Source organism: Aristolochia californica, unplaced genomic scaffold, assembly GCF_029961685.1.
Source record: "Aristolochia californica isolate CCGP_79_NKW_82.1479 unplaced genomic scaffold, dmAriCali1.0.hap1 SCAF_6, whole genome shotgun sequence".
Lineage (NCBI taxonomy): Eukaryota > Viridiplantae > Streptophyta > Magnoliopsida > Piperales > Aristolochiaceae > Aristolochia > Aristolochia californica.
In genome coordinates this window covers 1,976,130-1,995,040 of record NW_027182257.1, presented here as the reverse complement: position 1 = coordinate 1,995,040, position 18,911 = coordinate 1,976,130, and the positions used below count along the sequence as shown (strand labels likewise).

The 18,911-nt window shown below is 38.6% G+C and overlaps 4 protein-coding genes and 1 pseudogene across 4 annotated transcripts; all 5 read left to right on the top strand.

Moving 5' to 3' along the window:
• The first annotated feature begins 1,201 nt into the window (after window positions 1-1,201).
• LOC137933966 (L-lactate dehydrogenase B) lies at window positions 1,202-2,822 on the top strand. The gene is made up of 2 exons (XM_068778119.1): window positions 1,202-2,105; window positions 2,242-2,822. The coding sequence occupies exons 1-2, from the start codon at window positions 1,485-1,487 to the stop codon at window positions 2,680-2,682; spliced, it is 1,062 nt and encodes a 353-aa protein (XP_068634220.1). The 5' UTR covers window positions 1,202-1,484; the 3' UTR covers window positions 2,683-2,822.
• A 660-nt stretch (window positions 2,823-3,482) lies between these two features.
• LOC137935055 (NADH dehydrogenase [ubiquinone] 1 beta subcomplex subunit 8, mitochondrial-like) lies at window positions 3,483-9,017 on the top strand. Its single transcript, XM_068779698.1, has 4 exons — window positions 3,483-3,744; window positions 3,873-3,959; window positions 4,076-4,171; window positions 8,778-9,017. The coding sequence occupies exons 1-4, from the start codon at window positions 3,607-3,609 to the stop codon at window positions 8,832-8,834; spliced, it is 378 nt and encodes a 125-aa protein (XP_068635799.1). The 5' UTR covers window positions 3,483-3,606; the 3' UTR covers window positions 8,835-9,017.
• Window positions 9,018-10,057: 1,040 nt separating this feature from the next.
• Window positions 10,058-10,687, top strand: LOC137933967 (14 kDa proline-rich protein DC2.15-like). The gene has a single exon (XM_068778121.1). The coding sequence runs from the start codon at window positions 10,114-10,116 to the stop codon at window positions 10,510-10,512; it is 399 nt and encodes a 132-aa protein (XP_068634222.1). The 5' UTR covers window positions 10,058-10,113; the 3' UTR covers window positions 10,513-10,687.
• Window positions 10,688-11,814: 1,127 nt separating this feature from the next.
• Window positions 11,815-12,406, top strand: LOC137934287 (14 kDa proline-rich protein DC2.15-like; annotated as a pseudogene).
• Window positions 12,407-18,102: 5,696 nt separating this feature from the next.
• On the top strand, window positions 18,103-18,843 carry LOC137967182 (14 kDa proline-rich protein DC2.15-like). Its single transcript, XM_068813657.1, has one exon. The coding sequence runs from the start codon at window positions 18,162-18,164 to the stop codon at window positions 18,582-18,584; it is 423 nt and encodes a 140-aa protein (XP_068669758.1). The 5' UTR covers window positions 18,103-18,161; the 3' UTR covers window positions 18,585-18,843.
• The last annotated feature ends 68 nt before the right edge of the window (window positions 18,844-18,911 follow it).

Here is an 18,911-nt window from a genome sequence, read left to right as displayed (position 1 = left end):
TGAGAAATTAGTTCAGTTCATTGAAGCGGATATCTGTTTTAAACATCCTCATTTGCAGTTATATGAGGGAAGGCAGACACTGGAAAAAGTAAATGCTGCGGTGAATGGTATGGCCACATATGCTGAAGCTAATGCTCAACTTATTGGAGCCCCCCAAACCAAGGTAATACGTTCACAATTTTGTTCACAATTTCATGCCCTTTTTTGTTTTCTTTTCTTAATTTTGGTCTGATAAGTCAGCTAATACGTTCTTATTTGTGCATTCTCATGAAGATGTTTCAGCAAAAGCTTTGGTAAGTGACTGAATTCAATCTCACATATGTCAATTTGTACTATCCAGGTGACCTCTGAGCTGTTTCTCAAATAATCTTGTGTTATAGCCCCTGCATTTTTGTGAAACTCTGCAAGAACTAAGAGATGTCAGAGCTAGGTGGACCACCGCTCCCGTTCCTTACTTTTTCCGTCGGGATTTGAATGCGGAACGTAGTGCCTAACTTTGATACCATATCAAACGCCTAGCCAATACAACCCAAGAGACCGGTCTGTTGAGTGTGAAAAGCCAAGTACTAACCCAAGTAGACCAAGGGTGGACGGAACTTAACTCAGGTGGACCAGGGGTGGAGGAAAACGTTTCTTTCTTGAAATGAATATGAGGGGATCAACACTGAAGCTTGATGACATTGGGAGTGGAATACGAACTGTAAGTATGCACTTGCTTAGTGCTTATATGATTACTACATAATTGCACTTAGTACTGTTGAACTAAACAAACCACAGTTCTTCCTAGAACAAGGATAGTTGTAAATGTTAGATCATAAAACTCTATAATTTTTGTTGGACTACACAGGAAAAATAAAAAATGAGGACAATTCCTAGAACTCGTATGTTCCTTAGAGATGCAAATCTTTGTCCCAAGAGCAACACTTTGTGACTCTGCTTTGTTGAGTATACATCTGGCCTGAGTGATAGGACAGATACAGCCTTGGATTGTGCCTGGGACGACTGAGACAGCGTTTGAATGTTTTGCACCCTGATTATATAAATATTTTTAATTAACCAAAAAATGGGGTTGTTAATGATATTTTATTGGGTAAATATTTTTCTCCGTACAATTCGCACGGAAAAAGGGCTCCTCGAATCACGAGGGTCATGTCGTCAAGGGGACATCCCGCCATCCGCCATAACAAAGTTTCATGGTCATGGCCCAAGGTTTCAGAAGCCAATCCAGCCACGGTTTCTTCTTCTTTTCAAATAACAAAGTCGAAATATCCACGTTATTCCTCTTCTTGGACCGGCGATTTTCCATCCTCCATGATTTCTTCTTCTTCAAGGTCGAGACTTTGACTGTTATGATTTATGAATCTTCTCTACAGTTCATCAATAGTGGTGTTTTACTTTTCAAATCCCGGCCGTTTTTGCTATAAAAGAACGGAAGGGGGTTAGTCGTTGTTGTTATTAAGAGAGAGATTTCAGCAGATTTCAGCATGGAAGAAACATCGCTGCCTCGTCCATCATCATTGTCGTCACTGAACATCGGCCTGGGCATTGCCCACGCCTTCTTCAAACCCATCGAAGGATGCGCCCCTCCCTCTCCGACCAAGCGCCACACCAAGATCTCCGTAGTCGGCGTCGGCAACGTCGGGATGGCCATCGCCCAAACCATCCTCACCCAAGACCTCGCCGACGAGCTGGCACTCGTCGACGCCAACCCCGACAAGCTCCGCGGAGAGATGCTTGATCTCCAGCACGCCGCTGCCTTTCTCCCCCGCACTCGGATCCTCGCCTCCGTCGACTACCAAGTCACGGCCGGCTCCGATCTCTGCATCATCACCGCCGGAGCGCGTCAGATCGCAGGGGAATCCAGGCTCAACCTTCTGCAGAGGAACGTGGCTCTTTTCTCCAAGATCATTCCCGATCTAGCCAAGTACTCGCGGGACTCGATTCTGCTCATCGTGTCCAATCCGGTGGATGTGTTGACCCACGTCGCCTGGAAGCTCTCCGGGTTTCCGTCAAACAGGGTAATCGGTTCCGGGACCAACCTCGACTCGTCTCGTTTCCGGTTTCTCATCGCCGATCATCTTGACGTCAACGCGCAGGACGTTCAGGTACCTTTACTTTCCCACCGAATTGCAATTTTGCCGCATTTTGAAAGTGAAAGTGAAAATGAATAATCACCGTGTTAGCCCAAACCTCGTAATATTTTATTTAATTATTTTATGATGGACCTCGAGTATCTCGCAGGCTTACATCGTGGGCGAGCACGGAGACAGCTCGGTGGCACTATGGTCAAGCATAAGCGTGGGAGGAATCCCGGTGATGAGCTTCCTGGAGAAGCAAGAGATTGCATACGAGAAACACACACTAGAGAAGATCCACAGGGCCGTGGTGGATAGCGCCGACGAGGTGATAAAACTCAAGGGGTACACTTCATGGGCTATCGGATACTCCGTGGCCAACCTCGCTCGGACTCTCTTAAGGGACCAGAGAAGGATCCACCCGGTATCGGTCCTCGCCCAGGGATTCCATGGCCTGGAGCAAGAGGTGTTTCTGAGCTTGCCGGCGCAGCTTGGACGTGGCGGGGTTTTGGGCGTCGCCAATGTGAACATGAAGGAGGAGGAGGTCCAGGGGCTGCGCCGCTCGGCTGAAACTCTCTTTCAGGTTCACAGCCAACTCGGGATTTAGTTTCTCTTCAGAGTTGGAGTCTTTTGTTTTAGAAAAAATTATTGACAATGGCATGTATGAATTATGGATGTTTGATTTCCTTTTATGAGTACAGTGATAGTCCACAAATATTAGTAAATATAAAGATTTTGTATTTATTATATGGGTCAGTCATTTTGGGATCGGGTCTTCTTGGGATAGAGTCTTTGACCCAAATTTAATATGGTATCAGAGCAAGGTTCGGGTATCCACAAAAAAATTATCCACGTGCCATCATTGAGGGTCTTTATCCAAAATTACCCACGTGTTTACACGTGAGGGAGAGTGTTAAAGGATGATCCTGTATATATTCGTGAGTATAAAGATCTTGTATTTATTAGCTGAAAAAAAAATTTCACATATATTAGTGAATATAAAGATCTTACATTTATTAGCTGGAAAAGAAGTATCCTAAGTGCATCTTCCCAAAATTATCCACGTGAGGGGTCTCTATCCAAAATGTTTACACGTGAGGAGGACTGTTAAAAGGATAGTCCTACCTATATTAGTGAGTATAAAGATCTTATATTTATTAGATGGAAAAAAAATTTATAAGTGGCTAGTAATTTGGGGATAAAACTTTAAACCCAAATTTAAAAAGTGCCTTTTCATTTTATCCAATTACTCGTTTTAATATTAATTGAAAGATTGTATTATGTATGAAAATTAATAAAAGAAACTTAAGCAGGTGGGACTCGAGGCTACAATCAGCTGATTAGAAGTAAGACGTGACTTTCGTTCAAACTGGTTTTATATCTTTGCTGTATTCTTTTTAGCCCACGAGCCCAGCTCATGAAGCAACACTTAGGAATTTCACCAGCGAACCGGTAACGATCAATCAGATCAGAGAAACGGCATTTACAGGTTCACTCAGCTGCGTGTGGAAACAAGCTTAAAAGTTTGGGAATGGCGGGGAGGTTGAGCAATGTTGCTTCACGGATTATGGGCGGAAGGGGCCTCGTGGCCCGTTCCGTCGCTTCCTCTCTTCGTCAGCGTGCGGGCATGGGACTCCCCGTCGGCAAAGCCATCGTACCTGACAAACCGGTAATAGAAATTGTTCCATCACAAGGGAAATTATTCATGTCTTTATGTCAGTTGGGTTTGGAATTATTTGCTCCGTCTTTCTTCATTTCGAAGCCCTAGATGATTGACTTTTCTCGTTTTGGGTTCAGCTACCCGTCAATGACGAGCTCATTTGGGATAATGGTACTCCGTTCCCAGAGCCCTGCGTTGATCGTATTGCCCCGCATATTGGAAAGGTGTTTAATTTTTCATTTTGTAGACCTTTCTTTTAAGGCGATTTTTTTTTTTTTGTCGGTTTTGAGAATTAAATTCACTCTTCTTATAGGAGTTTTGGTGATTGATTCTTGTGCAGTACGAAGCTTTGGCCTGGCTTTGTGGGGGATTGAGTGTTTTTGCAGCTATCGGCCTTCTGGCAGTCTGGAACGACAAAGCATCTAAGATACCATTTGTAAGTTTCAAACCTACATTCTCATCACCGTTTCATTTTCTCCTAAAAAATTTCGTAGATGCTAACTGTTTCTTTTTTTTTCAAAAATTATAATTTTATTTCGTGTATCTTCTTATAAAGCCAAGGAATATCAGTTGAAAAACAGGGCGTAGAATTTTCTGGTGAAATTGGTCTTTTTATCTAGAATCTTTAACATGATATTAAAGACGATACATACCTAGGAACCTGCTGATCTGATTTAGTAAGAGTGAGAAGAACGAAGGGCCGCAGATATTGCTAAGGTCATATGAAGGAGGGTGCTGTAACTAGCATGACAATAATGCAGGGATTTAAGCATGTTTCCTGTAATTATAAAGATTGGCTTTATCCTTTGTCATTGGTGAACCAACTGCTCATGCTCTTTGGTGTGTATTTTTCATATATATATAATATACTGTTTTAGCTAATGAATCTAGACTTTTTTTTTTCTTAAACAAAGCAAAATGAATATAGAAATTTTGTTAGTAAAAAATAAGAATTTGGAGACCGGCCTTAGAACCAGGGATTTTTCAGTGTTACCTTATTGAAGACTGATGTATTAGGCAACTTTTGCTGATAGTGGATAGGTCTTGGTCTCAGGTCTTACAGTGTACTGGGGTATAGGGTTCAAACTTAGAGAAAAAAAAAGAAACTTTGTGGATAACTCCTAGATCTTAGGACTCCTGTGCGGATTGATGGCTCTGTTGCACCCCAAAAAGACTTCCTCTGACATCCACTCAGTCTTTTTGAAGGGAAATTTAGGAGGATGAATGACCAAAATGAAGACTAGAATTTGGAATGACATGTGATAGGCACTTACAGACCTGTGTGAAAGTTCTGAAAAACTCTTCCTATACTAGCCATGCATTGTGAAGTGGATTGTTGGGCAATTAAGAGGCAGCATGCGGAGAAAATAAGTGTTGAGGAAATGAAAGATCCAGATAGCAATGTGAATTGGTATTTCTTTTGGGATCAAGTAGCACCTATGGGCAAGAAATAAAAGGTGGATTGGGCAATTGGTTCCATGCCCACATAGGGGATTCCTAGTGTGAGCTCTTAGGTTTAAGTCTTTTTTTGTTTTTGTTTTTGTTTTTGTTTGAAACGTAGCTGTTCTTAGGTTTTAAGTCTTATTAGCATTGATGGGAACAACTGCTTCTAGCAAGGGAATTAGCAATATGTTTCAGACTCCTAGGTGTATGCATCCAAGTGTAGACAATGCTATGACAATATCCTTGATCTCGTTGAACAAATGGACAGCCTCTGGAGGTTGGGGGAAGACCTACTGGTGGCCCATCTAGTAATATCCATTGAATCACCTCCAGATCAGAAGTGATCATTACAACCTTTCAAAACTTGAAGAAGCACTTCCAACTCAGCCTCCATAGACTTGCAATGACCAAAGGGGGCAGAGAAAAGCAGATGCATGTGTTCCTCAGAGTCAAGAATGATAGTGCCACCCACGACCTCAAACCTAGATGTGCTTTGGAGCTACCTTCAAATTTAACTTGAGCCAAGGATTGGATGGAGGTGACCACTCAACAAGAGTCACGATTGTATGGTCAGAGGAATAGGTAACTGGTCTCCACTTTTCTCTATATGACAGAGCTAGGTAAGAGAGAACATTTGAAATCATTTTCTTAGTTTAGGTCTATTTAAGTTTCAGCTAAGCCCTAGAAGTGACCAGTGGTGAAGGTTTTGTCAGTGCCAGTTGATTGACTGAGAGAGAATAGAGATAGTCCAACAGTAGTGGACAAAAATATTGAAGAAGGATTTGAAGGAGGATCACTTAGGAATTGAGTTATCAAGTGAAGAAAAGAGTAGTATGCTTCATAAAGCAGGCTTGATGTAGAGAGTATTATTTTTCAAAAAAAAAAAAGTATTAGTATAATGATGGATCATATTTGTGACTGCTGCATGGCTGTTGTGTTGCACCAACAAAAACAATTAAGCAAAGAGAACAGGGAAAATTACATTTTTCTTTCCAATCAATCGAGGAAAGTGAGAAACCATTGAAGTGCTTCTCCGGTATACTGCTGCTTTCTTATTAATTAGCCCTTGAAATATTGAAGGTTTATATGAGTGCAGAGATTATAATCTTGGGTTGAGTTGGCCTTACATCCTCTGGCTTTACATGCAGAGCTGCACAGGCTCCTTCACCTGGTCATCACCAATACTTATTATGTGCTCTGTCAGCCATTTAATAATCAGGCTGTGGATGTCTGAAATGGGCATGGAACCTAGACCTAGGTGCTGACCATGAAATTTTGATACAACCTGACATGTTGAAATGGGTTGTCACTAGCTTTTATCTTTTTAATGTGTTGTATTACTTTGCTTACAAGAATATAACACATAAAAGCTTGTAGTTAAACACAACACTGACCTGCCCACTCCATCCATCCATTCAAGTAGAACCCCCACCTGATTTTTACCCTTTATGCTTACTCATCAATGTAGGCAAATATTGTAATTCTTTGTTGTCAATATAAAAGAAAGATCAGGCACTCCAGCTGTTGTTCTATGGCCACTGGTTCAGTTTTTGTTTCAGACCTGGGCATGTGTGGGGTTGTTAATGGGTAAATAGTTCTACCCCAGTTATGTGTTTAGATATCTTGGACTTTAGTTGATCAATTTGGGATAGAACAGACCCAACTTCTCTAGGGGTGGAAATGAGTTGAGCCCCAACAACCTGACTCAGGCTCAAGGTTGGCTTGAACATCATTCGCTAAGCTCGAGCTTGGTTCGACACTTCTCAGAAAAAAATCATGGCTCAGCTTGGTAAAAATTATGGCTCATCTTGATCTCTTAGTTTTATTTCTCATACAAAACTACATTTTATATAAAGCCGAAAATTCTGCCAGCTTGTGAGCCATTGAACTGAGCTAGGCAAAGCTTGGGCTTGCTTGTTTTGGCTAATGAGCTTGGTGCTGGTCACAAGCCAACTCAGCTCAGTGCCACCCCTATTCACAGGCTTTAACTTGATTCATTTCTTGGTGGTGGTGCTCTTTTGTGTCGATTTTTTTCTAACTTTTTCTATTTTTCATGTTTGCTTAATGTGTTAAATATTATCATGGTTGTTTTATCAGTCTGTTGTTCGTCTTCTGACATTCCCTTCACGATGAGTACTACTGAGAGATATTCTTGTTTGACAATATGAAACAGCAGTGTCAATGGTTTAAAGTTCTAATATAAGTAGTAGGCATCCATAATTGCCTTTTTTTTTTTTTTTTTGAGGACACATAATTGCCTTTTCAGCCTCCCTGTTTTGAATCAATGACTGATTTCAAGTTGAATGACTTTAAATGACTCTTCTTGAATTTTCAAAATTTTAAACACATCCGTCGAATTTGATTTAACGAACACAATCAATTAACATAGGTCTCATGGTTAAGGCAATTGATACACTACGAAGTCTGCCTTTTCATTTTAATTATTGTTGGTCCTGTGACTATGTCTGCCTTTGAGACCCATAAGAATTTCTTGAGGAAACCGTTTCAGTTGAATGATTGATGCAGTGGCTGTACCATGTTTTTTGGACTATTAGTGTAGGCCTTGGATTATATTTGACTTGAGACCACTGAAAATCTCATTTGGAAGATTTCATTCATTTTGGACTATTAGTGCAGGCGTTGGATTATATTTGACTTGAGACCACTTAAAATTTCATTTGGAAGATTTCATTCATTTTGGACTTCCACTTTCATAATTGATTGTCATTTTCTTCTAGGCTAATCAAATGTCTTCTCCCACATTATTTGCTTAAGAATATTTAAGACGAAGACAAGGGCAAATGATGTTATATGTTTATAACTGTAATATTGCTATTATGCTGTTGTTGTTTATGATTATAATATTACTATTATGCTGTTATTTTTGTTGGTATTATTATTAAAAAGGATGAGATCATTATTATTATTATTCCCAGTACTAGGTGATTATTATGCTATGCAGATAACATAAAGTTTGAAGTTTGTGACACGTTAATGTATTAGATAATAGAACTTGGTTTTCTTTTCCTATTTTATTTGGAGCCTGTGCATGCTTTGTACTGTAAACTCAACCAATCAAACCATCAAAACAACAAACTAGTAACTATCAAATTAGGTTTTTGATCCAAATTGTTTCCCTTAACGTGATACATTTTCTGTCATTTTTTATTTTAAGTGCTAAATAGTTTAAGCAGGTCTCATTCAGCTTGTCTTTTAAGCATGACCATAGTGTTGAGTATGGAAAGAGTATTTGCAAATTCATTGTAGAGTTACATTGAGCTCAACGTAAGTGTTACTTCCACCTCTGCCCCTTGTCTCCTTCTCCTTTAACCCTATGGGGAAAATAAAACAAAAAACAAAAGCAAATCATATTTCGATTATTGTTTTTGAAATTTGGGATGAGCCTTTGGTTCAATGGCCAGGTGGAGGTTTTTGGTGTGAGGTCTTGGGATTAGAATGTAACTTATATGTGTAATCAACATTATGTAAATTTATTTACTTGATTACTAGTGAACAAGCCAGTAGTTTGCTATTACTGCACGTTTCTGAAACATCAGTTAAATTTTGCTTTGCTAAATCTTGTTTCTGTTTCTCTACAGACTCCAAAAGTCTATCCTTATGACAATCTGCGGGTGGAGCTTGGGGGAGATCCATAGAGTTCTATTTGTCTTGTTTCTGCGTGCTCCCTTTTCCTTTTTTAAATTTGACTTCAAAGAAATAATGTTTTAGCCCAGTATGGTGTGATTAAAGGTGTTTGGCCTTTCATTGCTTGAACTCAAAAACATGAAAATAGTTTGTAATTTCTTTGTTGTGTTAAAAAAAGTTGGTTTGTTTCAGAATCTTTAGTTACTCAAGTTAATATTGCCTGGTAGGGTGATTAAAGGTGTTTTGCCTTTCATTGCTTGAACTCAAAAACATGAAAATAGTTTGTAATTTCTTTGTTTATTAAAAAAAGTTGGTTGGTTTCAGAATCTTTAGTTACTCAGATTTAGTCGTCTAACGAACTGTAAGAATGCATTCTTGACTCTTTTCAAGATTGTGGTAACCTTATCCCGGGTGGAAAAAATTATATTTCAAGGAGTAGAATATCTAAGAGCTATGGAAGCTTTGTGCTGGAGATGCCAGAAAACAGAAACAATGTAATGCTCAACGTTGTGAGCGACCTGTTAAAACTTACAGTGAACCTCAGTCTGGTTTTCTATAGCCATTGTTCGGCCATTGACAAAGCTTTATGATTCCATATTCTTAACCTGATAACCTAACTTTACTTCAGTTAAGCGATTTTTGTTAGTGGATGTTTATAAAAGAGATAATTTTAATTAGATTCTCATATCCGAAGAAAACAAACTTCTCCAGCTGATAAGGGCCAGGCTTAAATCCAGGTAACTTTAAGAGAACTTGATATCATTTCCATTATTACGTTTGGCAAATCCATTGTTATCTAGAAAATGCATGAGCTACACTTTCCTTTTACAGTGTCTGCTACTTTCCTTTTCCTTCGCTAGAAAGAGGACAAACTGGGAATGACAAAGTATGCTTCACGAGGCAACAGACGAGGAAAATGGTGAAACTGAGAGATCTCAGAGACAGTAAAAATGAACCAGTGGCTTCTTCTTTCCAGTGCTACAGAAATCTAGATATTCTGCAGTAGCGTAGCTCTCAACAAAATAGAGAGGCTGTAGCAGCCTTGTGAATTGAGATCTGCCGAGTGCCAACCACGTCTGGGGGAAAACTCCAAACTCCACACTCGTCACCCTAATCCAAATCCTTCCACTTGCATTGCCAGCCAAATGCCCGGCCATCTTTCCCACATGGGTTCGCTCTGTAATTTGATTATTTTTTCAGAGAGTATCATTCCATTCTGCTATATAAAGCTCAAGCTCTCCTGCAATCACATCAACCTTCATCTTCCTTTTACTACTACTGTTTGCAGAAATGGCTTCCAGGGCCTTTGCTTCAACAGCTCTTCTTCTTTCTCTCAACCTTCTCTTCTTCACTTTAGTCACCTCGACAAGTGTTCCATGTGCTCCAGAGACACCCAAGCCCAAGCATCACCACAAACCTCACCACAAGCAGCCCACCTGCCCCAGAGACGCACTGAAGCTGGGTGTGTGTGCGGACGTGCTGGGACTCGTAAATGTTGTGGTTGGCAGCCCCCCAACACTGCCTTGCTGTGCTCTCCTAGATGGTCTGGTCGATCTTGAGGCTGCTGTGTGTCTTTGCACCGCCATTAAAGCCAGTGTGCTGGGCATCAACCTTAACGTTCCCGTCTCTCTCAGCCTCGTCTTGAATGCATGTGGGAAGAAGTGCCCATCTGACTTCCAATGCACTTAGAAGAGAATCAATCGTTGCTACTCTCTCTTGTTTTTTAATGGTGGGAATATGCTTGGTGTGTTTAGAATTTGTTCGTAGTGTTATTTGTGCCTTGCTTTTCATGTATTCGTTCTACTTATTTTTGCTTCATGGAAGTCTCCTCTCTTAAATCCTTCTTTGGGTTCAATATATTCTGTTTAGGGATGGGACTATTTATAAATGCATTTGCTCGTATTCCATATAATATCGATATTTGATTCAGAGGAGTCAATTCTTATGGACGATTCAACTGATTAGTTTATAGAGTCAAGATAATCTGTTCTTGAGCACTTACTAGAATAGAAGTCAAGTAGCTCTTAAGCAATTGCTTAGATTAACTCGTATGGGGTCTGCTTATTCTTCTGATTAATTCCTCAATATCACAGCCTTGACTATGTAGCCATTTCCTTTCGGGTTCTTATAAGATCAAATAATGGAATTTATCAGATTGTTGAATTGTTTGAAGATGGAGGAATCATCATCCAGTTGAATGCGTTGGTTCAGTTGAATCGCATCGTTGAATGCTGGCGGGAAGAAGTGCCCATCTAACTTCCAATGTGTTTAGGGAATTAGTTGTTAGTCTTTCTTGCTGCAATTACTGTTCTCGGAGTGTTGATGAATCTGTTTTAACAGAGTTATCAGTGTTCTGGTTTTTTATGTATGCTCAGTTTATTTTTTACGAGTTCAGATGTTTAAATTGGCACCTTCATTTGAACTTGAACTATTTCTGGTAGTATTTAAATAGAGCTTTCAGGTTGCTTGACCTGCCTTCTAAAGAATTCCAACTGAACAACCAGGGACGACGCATCATGGTCGGCTGCTAAACCTCCCTATTTACGTTATTTAAAAAATTAAACGCATAGAATCAAGTAACCATTACACCCTAATCGCAACGTTTTCTCTAGGGTTTCAACGAGTTTTTGAAATACAACATCCAAGTAACAGCAGCATATCAAATGAAGTTGTAAATCAGCTATGTCTGGATGTATTATTTCTGTCAGATGCTCAGTTGTATAAGCAAGACACTCGTCAGGCTCCACTTTATCTATCAATCAAGTAAGAGTCCACATTGACAGAACAGCCACCTGCGTAGCTAAATAATTGATCAGATGGAGCCTCATCCATGTGTTGATGCAAGATAAAATAACCTATCGTATCTTTTTGGAGACACTCGATCAGATTATGGCAACGTGTGGGGGGAGGGGGGGAGAAAGGCTAGAGATCACTACCGAGTAAGTTAACTATTGGGTATCTCTTCCACTATTACATGTTACGACCGATGTTATGGGAGGAAGTAAACCTCATCTGTTACGACAACCAACCGTAGAACATGGCCTGTGAAACGACATGCTGAACGAATAAAGAAAAGACAGAACATGGCCTGAGAGATACCACTCTGACTCTTCCTATAAAAGCCATTGCTCAAGGCTACAACAATCACATCAGCCTTCATCTCTACCTCAGTAGTGTTGTTCCTTCTACAGTGTTTGCAGGGCTCTTGCTTCAGCAGCTCTTTTGCTCTCTCTCAACCTTCTCTTCTTTACATTAGTCACTTCATGTGACCCATGTCACCCAGCACCGAAGCCTAAGCCTCATCACAAGCCCTCAACCAAACACCCCACCTGCCCCAGAGATACACTGAAGCTGGGCGTGTGTGCGGACGTGCTAGGGCTCGTGAGTTTTGTGGTTGGCAGCCCCCCAACTCTTCCTTGCTGTGCTCTCCTTGATGGTCTGGTCGATCTTGAGACTGCTGTGTGCCTTTGCACCGCCATTAAAGCCAATGTGCTCGGCACCAACCTCAACGTTCCCGGTCTCTCTCAGCCTCGTCTTGAATGCTTGTGGGAAGAAGTGCCCATCTGGCTTCCAATGCGCTTAGAAGATCATTTCTTTCTCTGTGCTCTCTGGGCGTTGATTCAGTTGTTCGAGTGTTATTCATTTCCTTTAAGATTTTATGTACTCGTTTATCTGCTTATTGAGTATTAAGTAAAGCTTGTTCATTTGAATAAGAAGTTTGCAGTCTTCACTTCAACCACAAAAAATCGTTTAATCCAAGAATAGAAACGGGATCTTCTGGACCCTTTAATCCAAGAAATCTGTAGATCCATTTAAATACCTGAAAGAGTATGAATGGAACCAAGTTCACATTCAACTAGGAGATTGATCGGGTCCAGAGAACCCTTCTTATGTGATGGGTCCTATTCTATTACTGATAGGATTTTCAGTTTCAGGAAATCTTCTCTTCTAATAGAATGGAACAAGCGAAACTATTTTATTTTTTATTTTTCACTTGTATCCAAACAAGCGAAACTATATTTCTCTTTCATTTCCTTTCTCATTTTCCATAGACATCCAAACAAGAGAAGAATTACATGAATTTTACTTAAACAGGAACCTGAGAACAATACTACACTACAATCCTATTCGTTCCGTGAATGAAAAACCATTTCATTTAGAACAAAAACTCCCTCTCATTCAAGGAATTAAGAGGGAAAAAGGAAAGGATTTCTGGGTACATCTAATTTATCCACAAAAGAGAAAGAAATGAGAAGAGAAAGAGATTTACGTCCTGAATTGATTTTTAGTAGTCATGTTGCATGTTGGAAAAGAAAGAGACAAATGATAATAACTGGCTGAAGATTGTCTGCATGGCCATGACTAATCATGGCATCTTTCCAATGAATGGTCCATTGACATTTTCTTTACAGCTCAAGTTGAGGGAGAGAGAGCGACGCCCTCGAGTGAGACTACTATTAGTGGATCTAATCTTATAAATTTCCAAGAAGAAATACACTACCATGCTTAAAATAACCGACCAATCTAAATAGTTCATTCCACTAGTTCTCTTAAATGGTTCTCTGATTTTGACCATCTTTAGGTTTTTTATATTAGGGTAAGGAGAGTAGATTTAGTCAATTACATTATGGAGGCAATTTGCATCGGTGCATTATTATGCTCGGTATGGTCTTTTGTTTCAATATCTTATCTTCGAGGTGAATATCATAAATAAATCTAGACTTGATAATCATTGAGAAATTATTTATTGTTTGCCAATAATTGAGATATATCGAAAGTGGAATTGGGTGAGTTTGATTTTGATTTTTGCAACTTGTAACTTGTAAGAGTCTAACAAATTGAAATTTTTTATTTTTCATTCTATGGTTCATTTTGGCACACTTAAATTTGGGTGAGGAAATCCACTACAAGCTTATTTAAGAGTTTCTTCTTCTAAATGAAAATTTTGGGTTTTAATTACTCTACAAGGACATAAGTGTAAGGTTTGGTGAAGAACAAATCTTTATGGGGGTAGGTTTGTTAACTTTTGCTTTGAAATTTGATTCATTTTGCTTAACTCCTTATGTGAATAAGTAGTTTTTCCATTAATTAAATATGAAAATTTAATTTTATAATTTACATTATACAAAATGATCAAAATAAATGTGAAAGTAATCACATGCAAACACACAAGGATTTTAGATGGTTCATAATTCTTTTACAGATTGCTAACCCACCCCTAAGATAATTTAGCACTATGAAGATCTACTAAATTTGGGTTACAATATGACAACTACGAGAAATAGCCTCCAAGTATAGGGATTTACACCGCTCAATTGGCCACAACAACTAACTTATAATAAAACTCCCTCACTTAGATTTACAACAACTGACTAGGTTCACTAACCTAGACCCACTAAGGTGTTTTACAAAGATAAACTTAGAGGGAGGTAAATAAGTTTATCAAAATTTTATGGCTAATTTATAAATTATTTGCAAAGGAAATAATCAATACATAGAAATAAGTTAATAAAAAACTACATCAAAGATTTTTATGGTGGTTCACAATCAATATTTTAGATTGCTATTCCACTCCTAAGGAGCTCTTGCATTGGAACTAAAATGTTCCTCTATAATCAGCCAAAAGAGCCTCAAGACACTCAAACAATGCACCAGTCCAAACACCTTTGAACTTATGGTCAACAGCTCTTTCTAGGTTGCAATTAAGGGATTTTACAACTATTAATCAAATTATACAAATTTTACAAAGGTGATTTGCTTAACTAGCAAGTACACATATACCTCTTGAAAGAAAAATTTGACAATTAAGAACCAAATTGATTATACCATTCCTATGGTGAATCTACTGGCAATTTTCAATAGCACCAGTGATATGAGTTTCAAAGATCATGGCTTTGAATGCTCTAGAAAAGTAGGCTATGTAGGAGTATTTTATAACCTGATCAAATGATGTGCAAATCAAGCCCACAATAAAGAAATCTCCTTCCACAGTTCAAAAACCAACTAAAACGGATCTAAAAATTAGTGAACATAACTACTTAGCTTTCAATGGTAAACTTGGAATAGAGTACTGTTTCTTGGCTCTTAAAGGCATTAGCACTTTGAAAAGCTAATTTGGGAGGTTTGAAATTCGTGTGAGCAAGTGTGTCTTACAGTTTGGGTTCAACTTCACATATGTATAGCATGTTTCCCACCATTCGAAAACTACCCATTAGAGTGGATAGGGTTGATTTTTATATTTTACAAAAATAAGTGAAAATATGCTCCAAAATTTTTGACAAAAATATTCAATTGATGCTATTTTTTCTATTGAATATGTTAGTTCACTTACAACCTTTTGAATCAGCATCTAACATTCTAACAACTTGATAATTTCCACTATGATATCAACTCTAGTAAAGGGGGGTTGAATCCTTTGGCACCATCAGTCAAATTTGAGGTTGAATCCCTCTTTGTGCACTCGAATCCATTTGTAGTTTTTATAAGGGGTCAACTCCACCTTTTCCTTCTTCTTTAAAGTAGGGTCAACTACTCTTTGGGCTCGACTCCCAGACAATTTTAGTATCGGGGTCTACTTCACTTTTTAATCCAATGTTTACTATAAGTCGGTGTTGACTCTATCTCCCTTTTTACTAGTTGTAAGGACTTGACTCCATTTGAGTATGCTCAATTCCTCCAATTTCTATAGCATTGAGGTCGACTCCATTTTAAAACTAAAGTTTACTGTAAGTTTGTGTCAACTCCATCTTTTCTTTTTACTTACTATACGAGGTGGAGTCCATCCAGGATTGTTCGACTCCTTTAGTAACTTCAATTGAGAGCTCGACTCTATCTAGTAAGGGGTCCACTCCACTTTTGAAAATAGCTAACTAGGCACACTAGATATAACACCTAAATGGTTTTTGAACAACTTACTAGACACACTTTCTTAGTCTCACAAATGGATTTTCAACACCGTCTGCATACATAAGGTCTGTTAGGTAACATATCTTTTCAAATTCTACTATTCAATCACAACAACTTTTCTCAAATAATTTAGGGTGAGAATGATGTTACATGTTGAAGGTTTGACCCAATTATAAGGATTACTTGTTGAGAATATAGTCCAACGCAAATTGCCTCTCAATAGGCAGATCTTAATAATCAATGTATTAACAAATAGGTACACAAATCTAAGTACCTACTTCATGTAATGAAGAGTTAAACAATAATTTTTAATAACTTGAATTTAAAATACAGGCAATTCAAAATAGTCTTAATAGCTTGATTTTAAAATATAGGCTCAATGTAAATCTGAGATTGGTTTTCAAGTTGAGGAATACATATGGAACAACTTAATAGCTCCAAGTTTTAAAATATAGCCACAAGTAGTAATATGAGCTTTCATGAATGATTTCAAAGTGTTATGACACTAGTTTAGGATGCTTGACCAAGTATCATTAATACTTAGATTTGAAGTCTTATCCCCAATTTTGAATACTTAACAAATGCCCTTTCAGTTAATTAGCATACTAGCATGAATGAAGAGATTTGAGAATAGAACAAGCTTCCAAAGCAAATTTCAAGTGGAAGTAAATCACACAACTACCCCCATTGCAATAGCTGAATCAACTATCATTTTAAAACTACTTGGCACACATTCAACAAACGGAATTCTACATATTTAATCAAGATTTAAAAAGATAAGTACTAAAATATTTAGCTCAATGGGGAAATTTTTTAAACTTGGCTTCTTTATAAAGCTTGGAGGAGGCTTAAACTTCTCAAAACAAGTGTGATGGTTTGGGAGGCTCGGTTTTCATTGTTCGTGAGGCGTGGCACGATTTTGAACATTAAAAAATAGCCTTCATGAATAGTTAAGACTATTTGGTATTTGGTAAAATAGGTGCAAACTAGGTCCTAAAAATATGAAAAAATAATTAATAAATCCTATTTTTTTTTGTTAAACATATTGGTAGGTCACTTGCCAAAATTTGGAGAAGTACAACTTATAAATATAGGTCTAACATTCTCAAATTTGATCTCTACTAAATAGGTTTGAATCCTATGACTTGGGTTCGATTACTCTTACTTCTACACCCTATAGAGGTCGATAGTTGTTTTTGTTTCAAAACATTCTGTTAGGTGAATTCTAATCTCTTTTTCTAATTTTCACAAAGATGGGTCAAATCTTCCCGTGGGTTAGACTCCGTTTATTCAGATGGGTTCAAATCATCCCATGGGTTCAACTCCTCTTCTTTAGATGCGTTTAAATGATCCCATGGGTTAGACTTCTCTTGCTCAATTGGGTTCAAATACTGCTAGGGGTTTGACTCCTCCCATTGAGTTCTACGCCTAGGCGGGTTCTACTCCACCTAGTAGTGTACGACTCCTTTACTCTCTCTGTCATAACAGGGGTTTGAATCCTTCCATAGGAGTCGATTTTTTTTCACTTTAGAGCTTCATCTTTTTCATTGATGTGCTGAACTTTTATGCATAGACTTGATTTTTTGACCTTTAACACTTCAATTCATCAATTCTTAGTTGAAGTGCTGACTTCTTCTTGTTCGATGATTCACTTTTGCATGTTTTACTCTTCTAACCTTTTACACGCAAGCTATTTTAAAAAAAATGATTCTTTCTTTCTCTTATTAGGTCAATCAGTGTTGTTAGATTGATTTGATGGTGTGCTTTCTGGCATGAACTGCTTGCTTCTCTTTTATATAGACCTTTGGGATAGACCATGGTCATTAAATGGATATGCAGCCAGAAAAATTCATTTGAAAGATTTTTTACTGCAAAATATACTTAATTCACATCTGAGTAACTTGAGTGTTTCTTATCATCAAAAAGATTGTAACGAGGATCTTGAGACTAACAATAAGTTTGATGGGTTGGATTAAATTTTCTTATTAGTAAGAATTATTGGAGGTTTCCTTAAAATGAGTCATAAAGAAAGGTTAGAGGGCCATAACATAAGGGGGAGTGTTAGTATAAGTTATTTAATATGATCCCGGTAGGTATTTATGTAATTTTATATATATCCATACAATCTGAGATTAATAAAAAAGCAGCTAATGCTTCCGCATTTTTGGTGTAAAAAACATAAAGGAGACATTGAATTGAAATCTGAAAATCACGACAAGAGAAAACTCCAAAACTTCTCGCCCTCTTCCAAATCCTATCACCCGTAACGCCAGCTAAATGGCGGGCCATGTACCCACATGGTCACCTCTTCATTATTTTCTTTTCTGAGTGATTTTAAACTTCAGTCTCTTCTTATAAAAGCCCGAGCCTTCCCCCAAGATCACATCAGGTTCTGCAATCTCCTGCACTGAAGCATCTAGTAGTTTGCAGAAATGGCTTCCAAGGTCTTTGCCTCAACGGCCCTTCTCCTCTCTTTCAACCTTATCTTCTTCACCTTGGTCTCCTCCACCTACGTTCCATGTCCTCCAACAACGTCCCCTACCCCCAAGCCCCAGAAGCCTCATCACAAGCCCCCCCAAAAGTACCCACCGGCAAACCCCACCTGCCCCAGAGACACACTGAAGCTGGGCGTCTGTGCTGACGTGCTAGGGCTCGTGAATGTCGTCGTTGGCAGCCCACCCACGCTGCCTTGCTGCGCTCTCCTTGATGGTCTTGTTGATCTTGAGGCTGCTGTGTGCCTTTGCACTGCCATTAAGGCAAATGTACTGGGCATCGACCTCAACATTGGAGTCTCAGTCAGCTTGGTCTTGGATGCTTGCGGGAAGACTTGCCCTTCTGACTTCATATGCGCTTAGAACCTTGCTGGCCTTCTCTTGTTTCTTTCTTCTGCTATCAATCTTGGAGTGGAGAAGGATTTCTGTGAGTGATGATCATATGTGATCGCTTGTTTTCATTCGACGTTATTTGTTGTTTGTATTGAGTTAGGGCTCTCCTATTGAAGTCTTCATCTCGATGACAGATATCTGCCCAATTGTGATCCTTTATATTTCTTATTTTTTTTATATCTAATCATGTGTTTGTTGCCTCAATGTTTATACCTGATATTGTTCTTCACGCTCTTTCATGAACCCCTTTAATGTATTATCTTTCTCATTGTTCTAAAACAAAGAAGAACATCAATC

Coding starts and splice junctions, on each gene's coding strand:
- LOC137933966 (XM_068778119.1), top strand. CDS start 1,485: ATGGAAGAAACATCGCTGCCTCGTCCATCATCATTGTCGTCACTGAAC. Junction 2,106..2,241: donor TCAACGCGCAGGACGTTCAG/GTACCTTTACTT, acceptor AGTATCTCGCAG/GCTTACATCGTGGGCGAGCA.
- LOC137935055 (XM_068779698.1), top strand. CDS start 3,607: ATGGCGGGGAGGTTGAGCAATGTTGCTTCACGGATTATGGGCGGAAGG. Junction 3,960..4,075: donor TTGCCCCGCATATTGGAAAG/GTGTTTAATTTT, acceptor ATTCTTGTGCAG/TACGAAGCTTTGGCCTGGCT. Junction 4,172..8,777: donor AAGCATCTAAGATACCATTT/GTAAGTTTCAAA, acceptor GTTTCTCTACAG/ACTCCAAAAGTCTATCCTTA.
- LOC137933967 (XM_068778121.1), top strand. CDS start 10,114: ATGGCTTCCAGGGCCTTTGCTTCAACAGCTCTTCTTCTTTCTCTCAAC.
- LOC137967182 (XM_068813657.1), top strand. CDS start 18,162: ATGGCTTCCAAGGTCTTTGCCTCAACGGCCCTTCTCCTCTCTTTCAAC.